The 14,033-nt window shown below is 41.3% G+C and overlaps 1 protein-coding gene across 8 annotated transcripts in view; it reads left to right on the top strand.

Moving 5' to 3' along the window:
• raph1a (Ras association (RalGDS/AF-6) and pleckstrin homology domains 1a) overlaps positions 1-10,116 on the top strand; it is a 197,605-nt gene extending 187,489 nt beyond the window's left edge. For 7 of the 8 annotated variants that reach the window (XM_063051742.1, XM_063051745.1, XM_063051740.1 and 4 more), the window contains one exon: positions 1,233-10,116. In XM_063051742.1, coding sequence (XP_062907812.1) covers positions 1,233-3,200 — 1,968 coding nt within the window. In that variant the 3' untranslated portion in view covers positions 3,201-10,116. The remainder of the gene's footprint in view (positions 1-1,232) is intronic. The other variant, XM_063051747.1, reaches the window with a different exon arrangement.
• The last annotated feature ends 3,917 nt before the right edge of the window (positions 10,117-14,033 follow it).

The raw sequence follows: 14,033 nt of genomic DNA, 5'->3' as shown, positions 1-14,033 counted from the left end.
GAACCCAGGTTGCTGGCACTGTAATAGCATCACACTAATGACTACACTACAGTGCTCTCTAATTATTTTTCATTGGGAATGTACTAATTTTCCTAGCTAATAGGGAAGGGCCTGAGATTGCATTCAGGCGTTAAGTTTTGCTGTCAGCAACTAATGTAATTACATTGTAATGTGTTAGGATGATGTCCTCTAATAAGAATTTACCTTGTGTTCCAACAACAGATAAAACACTATTTAGCATTTGATCATATCCAGCTGTAATTATTCTTTTTATCCCTAAGTCAGTTTTAACAAGTAACCGATAAACACAAATATGGAAAAATATAAAGCAAAGGAAATCAGGAAGTTGTAGTTTCCTTAATGAGATGAACTAACCTTGCAAAAAAACTGTAATTATCCTGGTGCAATTTAACCTCTTGATGCTTGAACTGGTACCACCGTTGACGGCCAGCTATGAATGTAATTGAACTTTCCAAATCGTTTTTTTAAAATGGACTAAGTTGATATTGCTTTGCAGAGAATTAGTGTCTAGATCAGTTACACAGGCAAGTTGTTCAGGGTGGCTTAGTAATTAGCCCTTAATGTTATTTGTGGCATAATCTTGAAAGTGAGTATCGCACACAGTTTATTTGTCATTTGTGTTGGAGGTAGGTTGAACAATCTGTTCTGGTTGCTGTTGAGATTCTCTATACTATCTGATAACGGAACAAGCAATTGGCTTGACTTCCTTCCCATCACTGTAAGTGTAAATGTTTATTGCCTCTGACGTTATCGTGCCAGTGTTTGCCGGGTACAAAATAAACTACCACCAAGAAGAACAAGTATGTCAGGTGCAAGGTTGTCAGCAGATTGCCATCCGAGTTGCACAGCATCCTGACCTGGAAATGTAACACAACTTTCTTTATCATCACTGGATCTAAATCCTGGAATTGTGTTACCTAGTAGGAGAAGAGGTTAAACAAAGATTTCTCACCTTGGTTCATATCCAGTAGGATCTGCTGACAGAAGATACCTTTGGGAAGTCTTTGATCCTGACATGTTCCCTCAGCACTTGCAGGGATCAATTTAGAGCATCATAACGATTATGCCACTAGATTGGTAATCCAAAGATCTAGACTGGTAATCCAAATACCTGAACTGGACTGAGGGAATAGGGTTTCTATTGAAAATGATGATTTTGGACTGATGTTCTGGAGAATTCTGGTAACTTTATATTTATTTTCTTTCTACAGATCAGGACAGATTCAGTCAGATCCTACCCTTCTGTGCCACCGACTTCCCCTCAGACCAGGGTCAGTGTGCCTCATGTGGCACCACAGCCCTCTCCTCCCCCTCCACCACCCCCTCCGCCACCACCTCCACCTCCCCCACCTGCTGCCACACTCAACAAATACAGCACAATCAGCAGAGAGCAGTCAAGCAAACGGCCACCTCCACCTTCTTTTGCAACACTGCCCGTGGGCCAGCAGGTCCTCCCCCCACCTCCACCCTCACAACTTGTGAAGCCCCAGCTGCTGATGGAAAGTGGTGCTCAGAGTACTTCACCAGTCTCCTCAATGCCACCACCTCCATCACCACTTCAGGCAGCCTCTACTCCATCTCCTCTTAAACCAGAGCTGCCTAGCCCTACTCCCATGGTTCCTGCCTTCACACCTCCACCTCCACCACAGAAGATGCAACAGCAATGTGTTCTCTTACCTTCCCAGCAGTCCCTAGCTCCTCCTCCACCACCTCCGCCTCCACCTCCACCTCCACCACCACCACCTCCTCCACCACCACCTCCTCCATTACCTCCACTGCAGGGTACTGTCACCAAAAAGATAGGTGTGCCTTTCGAGGCCTCTCTAAGTCATCAGCCTGAAAAAGCTTCCAAACTAGCAACACAAAGTGCTGTTCAAATGGACCCCCCTCCAGCACTTTCCCCTCCACCACTTTCAGTAAAAGCATCTAGGTTCTCAGCTGCACAGGTCTCACTGCCCCCACCCCCACCCTTGGGTCCCCCTTCTTCTCATACAACCACAACAAAGCAATCAGCTGTGTCTGCAGACCAAATGCCAGTCATTGCATCTCCTGCTGTTTCCATAGTGAAACAGACCTTAAGCCAGTTCCAGCCTCTACCTGCAGCTTCAAGTGCAAAGTCATCACCTGCCCCACTTCAAACTCCTACATCTCCCCCAGCTGTGAAAGCAAAACCCAAATGGCAACCAGGTTCCCTCCCATCACCTGAGTTTCCCCCTCCACCTCCTGAAAGCAGTCTACCCCAACCTCCTCCCCTTAACCCTACCCCCCCTCCCACCCCAGTCAAATCAACTTCAGTCAAAAAACCTCAGAAAACATCCAGTCCTGGTGGAAAGAAGCCGCCTCCCACACCTCAGAGACACTCCAGTATAAAAGGACCCAGTTGTACAGATGCAAAAGAATCCAGAAAACCCGTGGAATCTCTCAGTAATAAGTCTGAACAACCAACAATACCTTCAGGACCTCCCACACCAGATATGAATGCCTCTCCACCTGCCCCTCCGAAGCCTGGTAAATTAAATTTGGCTGCAGTTAACTTGATGTTCCCACCAGGAGGGCCGCCAAGCAAAGGACCAGGAGTTCCAGCTGTTCCAAAGGAGCCTGTTTCTGAGTTTCCTTCACCACCTTCAGATTCAGATTTCCCTCCCCCACCTCCAGATCTAGATCTTCTACCCCCTCCTCCATTGGAGATGGCACCTCCTGGCTTTTCCAATGCTGTCCCGCTCAAGGTAGCAGTAGTCAATCCTCAGCCTCAGACGTGGTCCAAATCTTCAATGAAGAAAGCACCACCTCCAGTACTTCCCAAAAGGAGTGACAGCACTCGCTTAACACAGGGAGAGTCTTTGGAACAGCAGGGTCCTCCCATTGCCTCAGTACCGGTGTCTCCCAAGCCTGCCTTGTCTGTGCAGCCTCATTTTCTGGCTGACCTCAATAGGACTCTGCAGAGAAAGTCCTTCACTCGACATGGCTCGCTGGCTTCCACACGACCATCCAAGACGGAACACATCACCACCATGGACGACATGGCACTTCCTCCTCCTCCTCCTGAATTGCTTTTTGACCAGGAGTCAACCAGTTCATATGCTTCTGGCAACATCTCAGGCTATGCAACGTTACGGCGTGGACCACCTCCTGCTCCACCCAAACGGGGTGACAACACCAAGTTGAGTAGAGACTGTTAATGAGTCAGCTGCCTGAGCACTGTTTACATGCTGCCCTATACACTCATAATCTGCAGAATTCGGAGCCGTACATTAACTGCTTTTCTTAAAACCCTGGCTGCGTACATCTTCCAACCAAGTTAAATCAATTACCCTTCGTAGGATTGCTTGTCCTTGGATCAGTGGAGTGTTGTGTTTCATTTGTAAAATCAAATTGCTCTACTCGTGTAAATATAGATGCTTTGATATATAATGGGACCTAGTGTTGGGATAGATGCTGAGTTTTTGTGCTTCAAAGCTTCCCAGTTAGTAATGACCGAGGGGGGGGGGGGATGCGTGGTTCTGTCTTTATTAACATTGGAAGATGTCTTAATTGGCACCTTTCCAGTGTAATAATTTCCAATGCAGACTTTTGTAATAGGAAGCTCAGGTTTAAAGAGGGATTATCCCCTTGAATTGTAAGGGAAGTACTGTTGTGTTTTTTTTTCTGTTGAACTTCAACATTTGCGTGTTTCGTGTCAAAATAAATCTGAGAGTATTCTGAGCTCCTCAATTTCACATTTTCTGATCACAGCAGAATAAAGAAATACTACAGTTTAAAGGAATGGCAATGATTCTGAAAAATATTAGTTATCAGTTGGAATCTGATTTGTCTAAAAGTAGGACAGATTGAGAACTAGATTGCATGGGTCTGACTGAACCTTCTCCAAACCAAAGCGTTGATGGTGTAAACACACTAAATTTCTAAGTTGGCATATTGAAGTCTAAAAGCAGAGCAGCAATGAATTTCAAAAATGTTGAAATTTCTTTGCACTCTAGGGAATAGCCATACAGGCGACCCCAGCATTGTGACTGTTTGTGCAACAGAAATTCACTTGTAGAGCATTGAGAAATCACTACCAAAAATGAATGGAATTTGTGTAAGGTAAAAGGAACTATTTTCTAACTTGCATATTTTGACATCTGAACAGATCACATGGCTTCAGGTTATGGAAGGTCACAATGCGGACTATTTTCTAGGAATGCAACCCACCTGTAATGTCAGGGTCATCTGTATTGCTTTGTACAGGTCAAAGAACAGGATCAGCATTACAACCACGTTGTTTTTTTTTTGGAATTGTCTTACTTGTTTTCATTAATCCTTTAATTGAAGATGTTTGCAGATGAGCCCAGTAGGCAAAAAGGTTCTAAGATTCAATCATTGCTTTTCTCAGCTACAACTACGTCAGAGTGGTATGGGAGGAAGTCGTCCGCTAACTGGAAAAATTCCGGATGCGACGTACCTTTCCTTTTCTAACCAACTGAGGGATGCAGTTGGTTTTGTGCCTGTCAGCTGAAGAAGTCAGTAGTTGCCTGAACATGTAATAGCAAGAAAATATGTGCAGTAGAAGTGAAAATTTGGCTGGGTTATGATGCCCTCTTCCTGACATTATAAAGAAGGTAATAGCTCAGAAAATATTGCTTGTGCATCCAAGTGCAGCAAGGCGCTTGAGAGAAAAGGGGGACAGAAGTGGGGGATAAAGAAATTGCCTTAAACATCCAAGGAAAATAAAGTCTGATTTAATGACAGACTCAGACAGAATTTTTTTTCAAACCAGTTAACTAATTTGCCTCCTTGTAGAAATGTCAGCTAGATCAAAGAGCCAAAAACTAAAAAAAACTTTATAAAAAAAAAAAAAAATCTGCTCTGTGACCTACAGTTTATGCTGTATGACAAGATTGTATCTCAGTTCCTTAGGCAGGTTTCACCCATGAGGACACCAACCCTGTTGTCTTGCAGAATATAGTAAGACAAGGTTGGAGGTCATGTGCAATTAACAAACATCTACCATCCCTCTGGCATATTTGCATTCTATATTCATTCATGCTCCAGGTAACAAACTGATGACTACAGAAAACCATCCTTCCAGTATGCAATGCATTGTGTATTATTGCATGGAGTATAACTAATAGCAGAGAAACTGAAATTTCTGCTAAAGGATTGCATGAGAGATCTTCCTTTAAATTTCAATGAAACTTAAGAGTATTCAGCCCATTGGGACTGTACCAGCTCCTTGTTTTTGTAATTGGCCATGCATTTTTTTTTCCTGGGAATGGAAAATAGGTACCTGCCCTATTCCTTGTAAAATCCAATCCAGCATCATTTCAAGCACAATAACAGATCACCAAACTTCACTGTTAAAAGAAAATATTTCCTCATTCGCTTCCTTTTAACACCTATCTTAATTTTGTGTAAGCCAGTTACCAGCAATCCTACCAGTGAAAATAATTTCACTTTATTAAATGCCTTAATAATTTTGAAGATCTCTATTAAATCTTCATCTCTTTGCTCCATGAGCAATCAACTACGCCCTCTTCACTGGTGTCTTCTTCCCAGTACTAAGTACAGTGACAATTCTGTTATACGTATCAGCACTTTATTTATTGATTTACAATGAACAGTTCTATATCCACACTACTTATAGTCATATAGTGACAAAAGTTCAGCCAATATTAGTGTGGCTTAAATATTACCAGCTGGCATCAGCTTTTTGAGTAAGATTGATAATAGTGATTGTTTTAATTGCTACTTGCTGTGAAAATTTTGCACGTCTGCCAGTACTCTGCACTGAGTTCCAGTGACACATTGTATAATGTTTCCATTTCCCACAGTAAAACCCGGTGTATCAATATGTTCTCATTCCTACAGTCCATCTTCTGTAGCATATTCCAGTACACAACAGAGCACCTCACATACAGTCTTTGGTGCAGCACATTCTGCATTTACTTCTGAATACCTAGTGTCTAGTATTCCCATTTACTACAGCAAATCTCCCATACAGTGTTCTTATTCGCTGCAGAATGGTGGGTACAGATCATTTTCGTTCTCTGCGACACCTAGTGCTCTGGTAGAGTATTCCCATTCATTGCAGCATTAACTGTGGACAGTATTTGCATTCATTAAAGCATTTGTGCTGTATACAGTATCCCATTTCACTGCAACACACCCTACCCACAGTATTCCAATTCATTACAGTGCTTCCTGCATACAAATAGTATTCCCTTTCATTAAAGTGTCCCCTGTCTACAGTCCTCTCATTCACTGCGACAAATCCTGGTAGCATTCAGTGCTTTCCCATTTACTGCAGAATACTCTTTCTATGCTGCTCCTATTCAGGGCAACTTTGAAAGCACTTCATCCAGATAGTATTTTAGTGCCCTGTTCAAGCTTGATAGGTGCTCATTGCATGGGTGTGAACTCAGATGAATCAGATTTTACACTTGATGCCATTGGCCCTTTTTTCAATTTGTATATCACCCAAGCATTAAAAGACAATGATATGATGCCTGGTCTCCTTGAAAGGGAGTTCTAAATAGAAGCTACTGTGATAAATGCTTTCTGCTACATGTTGTTTATTTGTGATTTATACATTTTCCTTAACAATGAAAGAATAATCAAATTTAATTTTCTGTTATCTGATCTGTTCACATACAATTTATGATCACCGTTTTTATAAATTTCTGGATGGAAACTTGAGAGTATGGTTTACAGGGAAAATACGGGATAGCACAAATAACCTAATAGTAACATCTCTTGCCATTTAGCTTAAATTTTTGATTACCTGCCTTTCTGTTTTCTTTATTTACTCTAAATTTGTATTGATATTAACCCTCCCTTCAATCCTTAAGGCCTAAGAATAAACCTGTAATCTCAGTCTCTCCATATAAATAAGTTCCTTCATTGCTGGTATTCATTCTAATAAATCTCCCTTTTTCCCTCTCCAAGGCGTTGACATTCTTCCTTCTTTGTAGTTCAAAGAAGTTGAACAAGGCCCCCAACAAAGTACTAATTAATGAGTTAGAAAGATTTACTAGACTCCCTTGTTTTATTAACTCCTGTTTATAAAACCAGGGATACCAAATTCTGCGACAATTTGTTCTAGTACCTTCAGTGATTTCAGTACATTGATGTCTGAGTGGCTGCCCTATTCTACTTTAATATTACGCCTCTATGTTCATATTGTTTCACCTCATTCGTAATTTAAAATGTCCTGGTATTAAATGTAATCTGACTTGAATCTATGCTCCTGAAATTTGCTGCAACCTTCCTCATAGTGTACTGTTTTTAAGTTTCTTGCCATCTACAAGTCCTGATGATTAATATTTATTGAAGAACAGAGATCCTAAAACTGAAATTGAACGGCAAAACAGCACTTTTTTGAAGACTGAAAACCAGCTGCCACCAACTTTGTCCTTTTACAGAAATAAAAAGGAAATGACAATTTGATTGAGGAACAAGGATTGGTTAGGGTATTTGTATTTTTGTTTTTTTAGGAATGAGAAGTGATTTTAAAATAATGCCATTATATCATAGAGTGCTACTGCCATAAAAGCATTTCCTCTGTCCTCCTTTAGATGTAGATAGTTAAAACAGCTCCATCATGTAATTCACTCCCAAAAGAAAAGGAAAGTAATTTGAAAATCTCTTAAGCATGTCTTTTTTTTATCCTGAGGACCAATCAGTCTGGCTAGGAAAAATTTTAACTTTGGTCTGAATGCCTTGGCATTTGATGATTAAAAGGAGAAAATCCATAGCCATTTTACAAGTTGGTTGAAAAGTAAATAATTGGATACTGCTGGATGAAATTGTGGAAGAGGTTTGTAACTTAGCGAATCCCATATCAACAAGTAAGAAATGCAGATGCTAGAAATCTGATGTATAAGCAGAAAACTCTGAAAATACTCACCTGGTTAAACGGCACCTCTGATCAGGGTTTGTATTCTGGCAACAAAACAATCTCCTGATGTAGAATATTTTCACTGGATTTTTTTCAGTGTAGTTTGGAGCATGATCAGGAAGCACAGGAGAAAATTCTATTTTATTCATAAGAAAGTCAAGAGCAAAATATGAAGTCTGCTGATTTATTAGCTTCCATTACCGCTGATGCCAAGAGTTTGGTCATGGATTTTGTCTCTGTTTGTTTGATGTTATTTAAGAATAGAGCTCTGATATTGGATCTGAAGTAACATCAAACATCAAGCATTTTGTAGAGGACCTAGAAAATGATATCATCTCCTCTACTTTCCTCGTTCACAGGTTTGGGATTATTGCTGAAAAGATTTGCCGATTTGCTCCAATTGACTAATACGAATTGCAATCACACTATACTGGTGATGGAGGGAGGAAAAGGAGACTGATCTCATGATTAGATGTGTTGTAGATAGTGTTCAGTTTATTGTGTATTGTAGATGGAATCTCTGAGGATCCAGATAGTGAGCAGAGACTTATTGTTGTCAGTCATGGGTAGCCTTTGTTGTTACTTTCCCATCCACATTATAGATGGTTTCCTTCTGATAATTCTCCCTTGCTTCTTATGGACCACATTCATGCATTTTGTATTGGTAGAGTTGTCTGTGGTGGACTGGGGAAGAGGACTCGAGTGGTCATTCAAACCTTCATGGGGAAAGGTGGCTTTTGATTCCCAACAGCTGTCACTCAAAGGATCAAATGGGAAATTGTTTTTACTGTCAATTGTCTGTTGCACACTTGGTACATAAAATCCTCACAGAAAGCTTGATGTTATCAGTATGTGGTTGATGTATGCTTTGGAGAAGATTTAATACAATGAGTGAAGAGAAAGGAATTTGTAATCCATTGTAAGTATCCATATATGTTTTAAATCATTTTAAAATAAAGTATTGAGATTTTAGAAGACCACCTTATCCATGCTTCTGTTCAAACACATTACTGATATGGGGAAAGGGGTGAATGGGGAAGGACAGTGGTAATAGGAGTGAATGTGAAAAAGGACAAGGTTTGTACCAAAGACAAAAATGAATTATTTTTAGCCAAAGAATTAGTAGTGGTTGGTGAAATTATTGAGCTGGAAGATGCTCATGCGCATTGTCCTTTTAGGACTGTTTCTGGTTTTGCCATTGTTAATATGGTTATATCAGCATAGAGAAAAATATGTTATCAAAGGACTTGAGTTAATGCAAAGGATTTGGATTGGTTTCTGATGTTTATGATTCTCTCTTTATCTCTCTCTTCCCCCCCTCCCCTAGGTTTAGTAGGGTAGCTCAATTTTCTAATAAATGAAACACAGACTCAGATGATTGTTCTGCTTGTCTTTCCACTTCAGTAATCATGAACCCCATTGACCAACCTTCTAAGCGCTGGAGTCGACTGCAGTTCTGGCAAAGACCAGTGTCAGTGTTGTTGCTGTGTGTATCTAGGAAGCTGCAATGTCTTCTTCTCTTCTATCATTTTGTTGATACACAATTCTCATTAGAATGCAATCAAATCATTATTTAGCTATGGTTGATTCTGTATCACCTTCTGTAGTATTGCTGGAGGTGGTTTGTGAGGATAGATGAGAGGTAGGTATGTGGTTGTTCCAAGAGGTCCAAGATGGGTGTAATTCATAGTTTAATGTGGGCTCAGCTCCTCACTGGTATCTGTATAATTCTGGGAGACTGGAGAATGTTTTGCCTTTAAATGGACACAACCATCAGCCTGAACCCTATCTGAACTGATTAAAAATGTTGCAGCCATTTGCAACCTACCATGATCAATTAAAGCCATGTTTCTATATTATATTAAGGTAAACAGTGCTGATTTTTGTTTTGTTGTATACTTTATGAATGCTGCTGGTTAACTGTAAGGGCTGTTGGCTTTGTTCATCAATGTAAACCAATTGCCACAGCTTACAAATAAAGGCCACTCTCATCACTTCTCTGGGAGTGGTCAGCTGGCTGGCCTCAAGGGACTGATCATGTGTCAAAGTGGGAGTGTAATATTGTATATAATTTCTGCCCCCCTCCATGTTCACTTTAAGAGAACATATGCAAGTTCATTTTTTAAATGTAAACTCTAAAATGTATTAATACTGGAGACTGTAATTAATGCATGACAAACTTATAACAGTTTTTATGACAATAAATTGATTCCAACTTGCGTGTGGATCTTTTGTTCCATGTAAACTCACTCAGGCTTGGATTTTCAGAAGGCTTTTGACAAGGTGCCATACATGAGGCTGCTTAACAAGAGCTCATGGTATTACAGGAAAGATACCAGCATGGATCGAGCATTGGCTGAGCCAAAGGGTGGGAATCAGGGGGCCTTTACTGTTTGGCTGCTGGTGATGAATGGTGTTCTGCCGGGCTTGGTGTTGGGACCACTTCTTTTTATGTTATATATCAATGATTTGGATGAAGGAATCAATGGCTTTCTGCCCAAGTTTGCAGATGATTCGAAGATAGGTGGAGGGGCAGGTAGTCTTGAGGAAGCAGAGGAGCTGCAGAAGGACTTGGACAGATTAGGAGAATGGGCAAAGAAATGGCAGGTGGAATATAGTGTAGGGCAGTAGAAAAATTAAAGAGTAGACTATTTTCTAAATGAAGAGGAAAAATTCAAAATTCATAGGTGCAAAGGGACTTGGGAATCCTTGTGCAGAATCCCCTAAAGATTAACTTGCGGGTTGAGTCAGTGGTGAGGAAGGCAAATGCAATGTTAGCATTCCTTTCAGGAAGACTGGAATATAAAAGCAAGGATGTAATGCTGATGCTTTATAAGGCACTGGTGAGGCCTCACTCAGAGTATTGTGAGCATTTCTGGGCCCCTTATTTTAAAAAAAAAACGTGCATTGGAGAGGGTTCAGAGGAAGTTCAGAAGAATGATTCTGGGAATTAAAGAGTTATCGTATGAGGAGCGATTGATGGTTCTGGGCCTTTATTAGCTGGAATTTAGGAGAATGAGGTGGGATCTCATTGAAATCTATTAAATCTTGAAAGACCTAAATAGAATGGACATGGAGGATTGTTCATATCTAGAATAAAGTTATGTCCATTTAGAAAGGAGATGAGGAAATTCTCTAGCCAGAGGGTGGTGCATCTGTGGAATTCATTGCCACAGGTGACTGTGGAGGCCAGGTCATTGGATGTATTTAAGATGGATATTGACAGATTAGTCAGGGGATAAAAAGTTACAGGGGAATGGTGTTGAGACAGAATGGATCAGCCATGTTGAAATGGCAGGGCAGTCTTGATGGGCTGAATGGCCTAATTCTACTCCAATGGCTTATGGTCTTGTATCAAACTATCCAGTGAAGGCTCTAGTTAGATAGAGATTTCAAGGAATGGGAATCTTGGCTGACTTTACCACCCTTCCCCTTCAATTGAGGGGAGATGCTGTAGGGTTGAGGCACTGGAAATGAAGAGATTGCAACCCCATCTATTCAGAATTTAACAGGAGTACTAAAAATTTAAATATATCAATCTAGAGCCACCAGCTGGTGGTATCGAACCACCGGCAAACAAGTGCTTCTCAACACAGCTTCTCTGTGAATAGCCTGGGCTTGTCAGTTACATGTATGTTGTTCATACATAGCTGTATTTGATGCATTGTTTTGAATTTCCCTCCACTGTGGCTGCAGCATGTAACCAAAAATTGTTTTCTTTCCATGAATGCCAGCTTAAGTTTAATTGTTCACTACATGAAGATTCCCCATTTCAGCTGAATTCCAGGTTGTGTCATAATCAGTGAATTACATTGGAAGAGTAGTTGGTCTTGTAAATCACTATCCTCAATTTATGTACAGCTGCCCTTTTTTAAAAAAAGGTGACCAGCTGAGTTTTTTTGTGTGCAACAGATAGAGGGATTTGTTTTGTTAGGATAATGCTGTCCTTTGTGACCAAAGCAAATAGTTGGAGCTTTGGTTTGCATCTGACAGTCCAAAGCTCCTCTGGTAGAAAAGCAAAAAAATTGAAAAGGCTAGAAATGCGAAATAAAAGCTGAGAAATGTTTATCATGTCATGCAGCATCTGGCGAGAGGGGAGCTAGCAGATGATCGGAATGTTTCACTTTCAATATTGGGAATACTCAAACAGGTTAGTCTCCACTTCTGCAGAGAGGTATCTGAACTGTTGACTGGAACTAATTTTTTTTCTAGGTTTGATAAAAACGTTATCAATCTGAAACATGAACTCTTTATGTCTCCACAGACGCTCTTCCCTTAATATCTCAGCCTAAATTATCGATTCTTCTTCTGAAGTAATTTGAAAAGGCAAGGCTAACACTTCATGTTTATCACTATGATGGGAAAAAAGTCTAATAGTGGGGCTAAATAATAGCCAGCATCAGTTATTTATCATGAAAGCACAGAGATAGCTGGAAAATATGTGGAAATATAAACAAATGATTTGAGTTTTTATTTAGCCCTTCAGTCAGTTTTTCTCCTGTCAGGGTGAAGAAAGTGAAGGATCAACCTTGGCTAAATCCTGAGTAATAATACTTTAAATATTTGGAACCATAATGATGAACAAGTCAGGGAACAATTAACTTCTGCACAAGACTCAGAGAGAATCCTGAGCAATAGCACAAGGGAAGATGGCAGAACAAAAGTTGCCATGGTTGGTATAAGCAACACACAAAATGCTGGTGGAACGCAGCAGGCCAGACGGCATCCATAGGGAGAAGCACAGTCGACGTTTTGGGCTGAGACCCTTCATCAAGACTAACTGGAAGAAGAGATAGTAAGAGATTTAAAAGTGGGAGGGGAAGGGGAAGATCCGAAATGATAGGAGAAGACAGGAGGGGGAGGGATAGAGCTAAGGGCTGGAAAGTTGATTGACAAAAGGGATACAGAGCTGCAGAAGGGAGGGGATCATGGGATGAGAGGCCTGGGGAGGGGAGCACCAGAGGAAGATGGAGAGCAGGCAAGGAGTTATTGTGAGTGGGACAGAGAGGGAGAAAAAAGGAAAAAATAAAAAATACGCTCTGTCTGCCAGAGTAAGCAGGCTCTCCCAGTGGCCACACATTTTAATTCCATGTCCCATTCCCATTCTGATATGTCTATCCATGGCCGTCTCTACTGCAAAGATGAATTCAGGTTGGAGGAACAGCACCTTATATTCCTTCTGGGTAGCCTCCAACCTGATGGCATGAACATTGATGCCACCTCCAACGTGATCCCACCACCAAGCACACCTTTCCCTCCCCCCCCCCCGCTTTCTGCAGGGATTGCTCCCTACGTGACTCCCTTGTCCATTCATCCCCCCCCCCATCTCCCTCCCGGCACCACCCTTGTAAGCGGAACAAGTGCTACACATGCCCTTACACTTCCTCCCTTACCACCATTCAGGGCCCCAAACAATCCTTCCAGGTGAGAAGACACTTCACCTGTGAGTTGGCTAGCGTGATATACTGCATCCGGTGCTCCTGATGTGGCCTTCTATATATTGGCGAGACCTGACACAGACTGGGAGACCGCTTTGCTGAACACCTACGCTCTGTCCGCCAGAGAAAGCAGGATCTCCCAGTGGCCACACATTTTAATTCCACATCCCATTCCCATTCTGACATATCTATCCACGGCCTCCTCTACTGTAAAGATGAAGCCACACTCAGGTTGGAGGAACAACACCTTATATTCCGTCTGGGTAGCCTCCAACCTGATGGCATGAACATCGAGTTCTCTAACTTCCGTTAATGCCCCTTCTCCCCATCCCCTATTTAGTTATATATTTTTTATATTTTAAAAAATATTTTTAATTCCCCCCCTTTCTCTTTCTCTCTTTTTCCTCCCTCTGTCCCTCTCACGATAACTCCTTGCCTGCTTTCCCCCTCCCCCTCTCTAGATTCATGCCAGCAGGAAGAATTGACAAAAGCACCAAGTGCTTCTCCCAGTCAGCAGGTAAATCCACCGATGCAGGTCAGATAGCATGATATCACTACAGTACCGAGCTTGAGGTACATGAATTACCAACATTAATATTTGGGTGACTGGGAATGGACTACAATCTGATAAATTCTGGTGAAATCAACCACCATCAACTTCAAACAGATTTACATACTCAGTGCTGAGTATGGTCACG

Source organism: Mobula hypostoma, chromosome 6 (genome assembly GCF_963921235.1).
Source record: "Mobula hypostoma chromosome 6, sMobHyp1.1, whole genome shotgun sequence".
Taxonomy (NCBI): domain Eukaryota; kingdom Metazoa; phylum Chordata; class Chondrichthyes; order Myliobatiformes; family Myliobatidae; genus Mobula; species Mobula hypostoma.
Note: the sequence above shows the minus strand (reverse complement) of the source record. Positions and strands in the feature narration are given on the sequence as shown.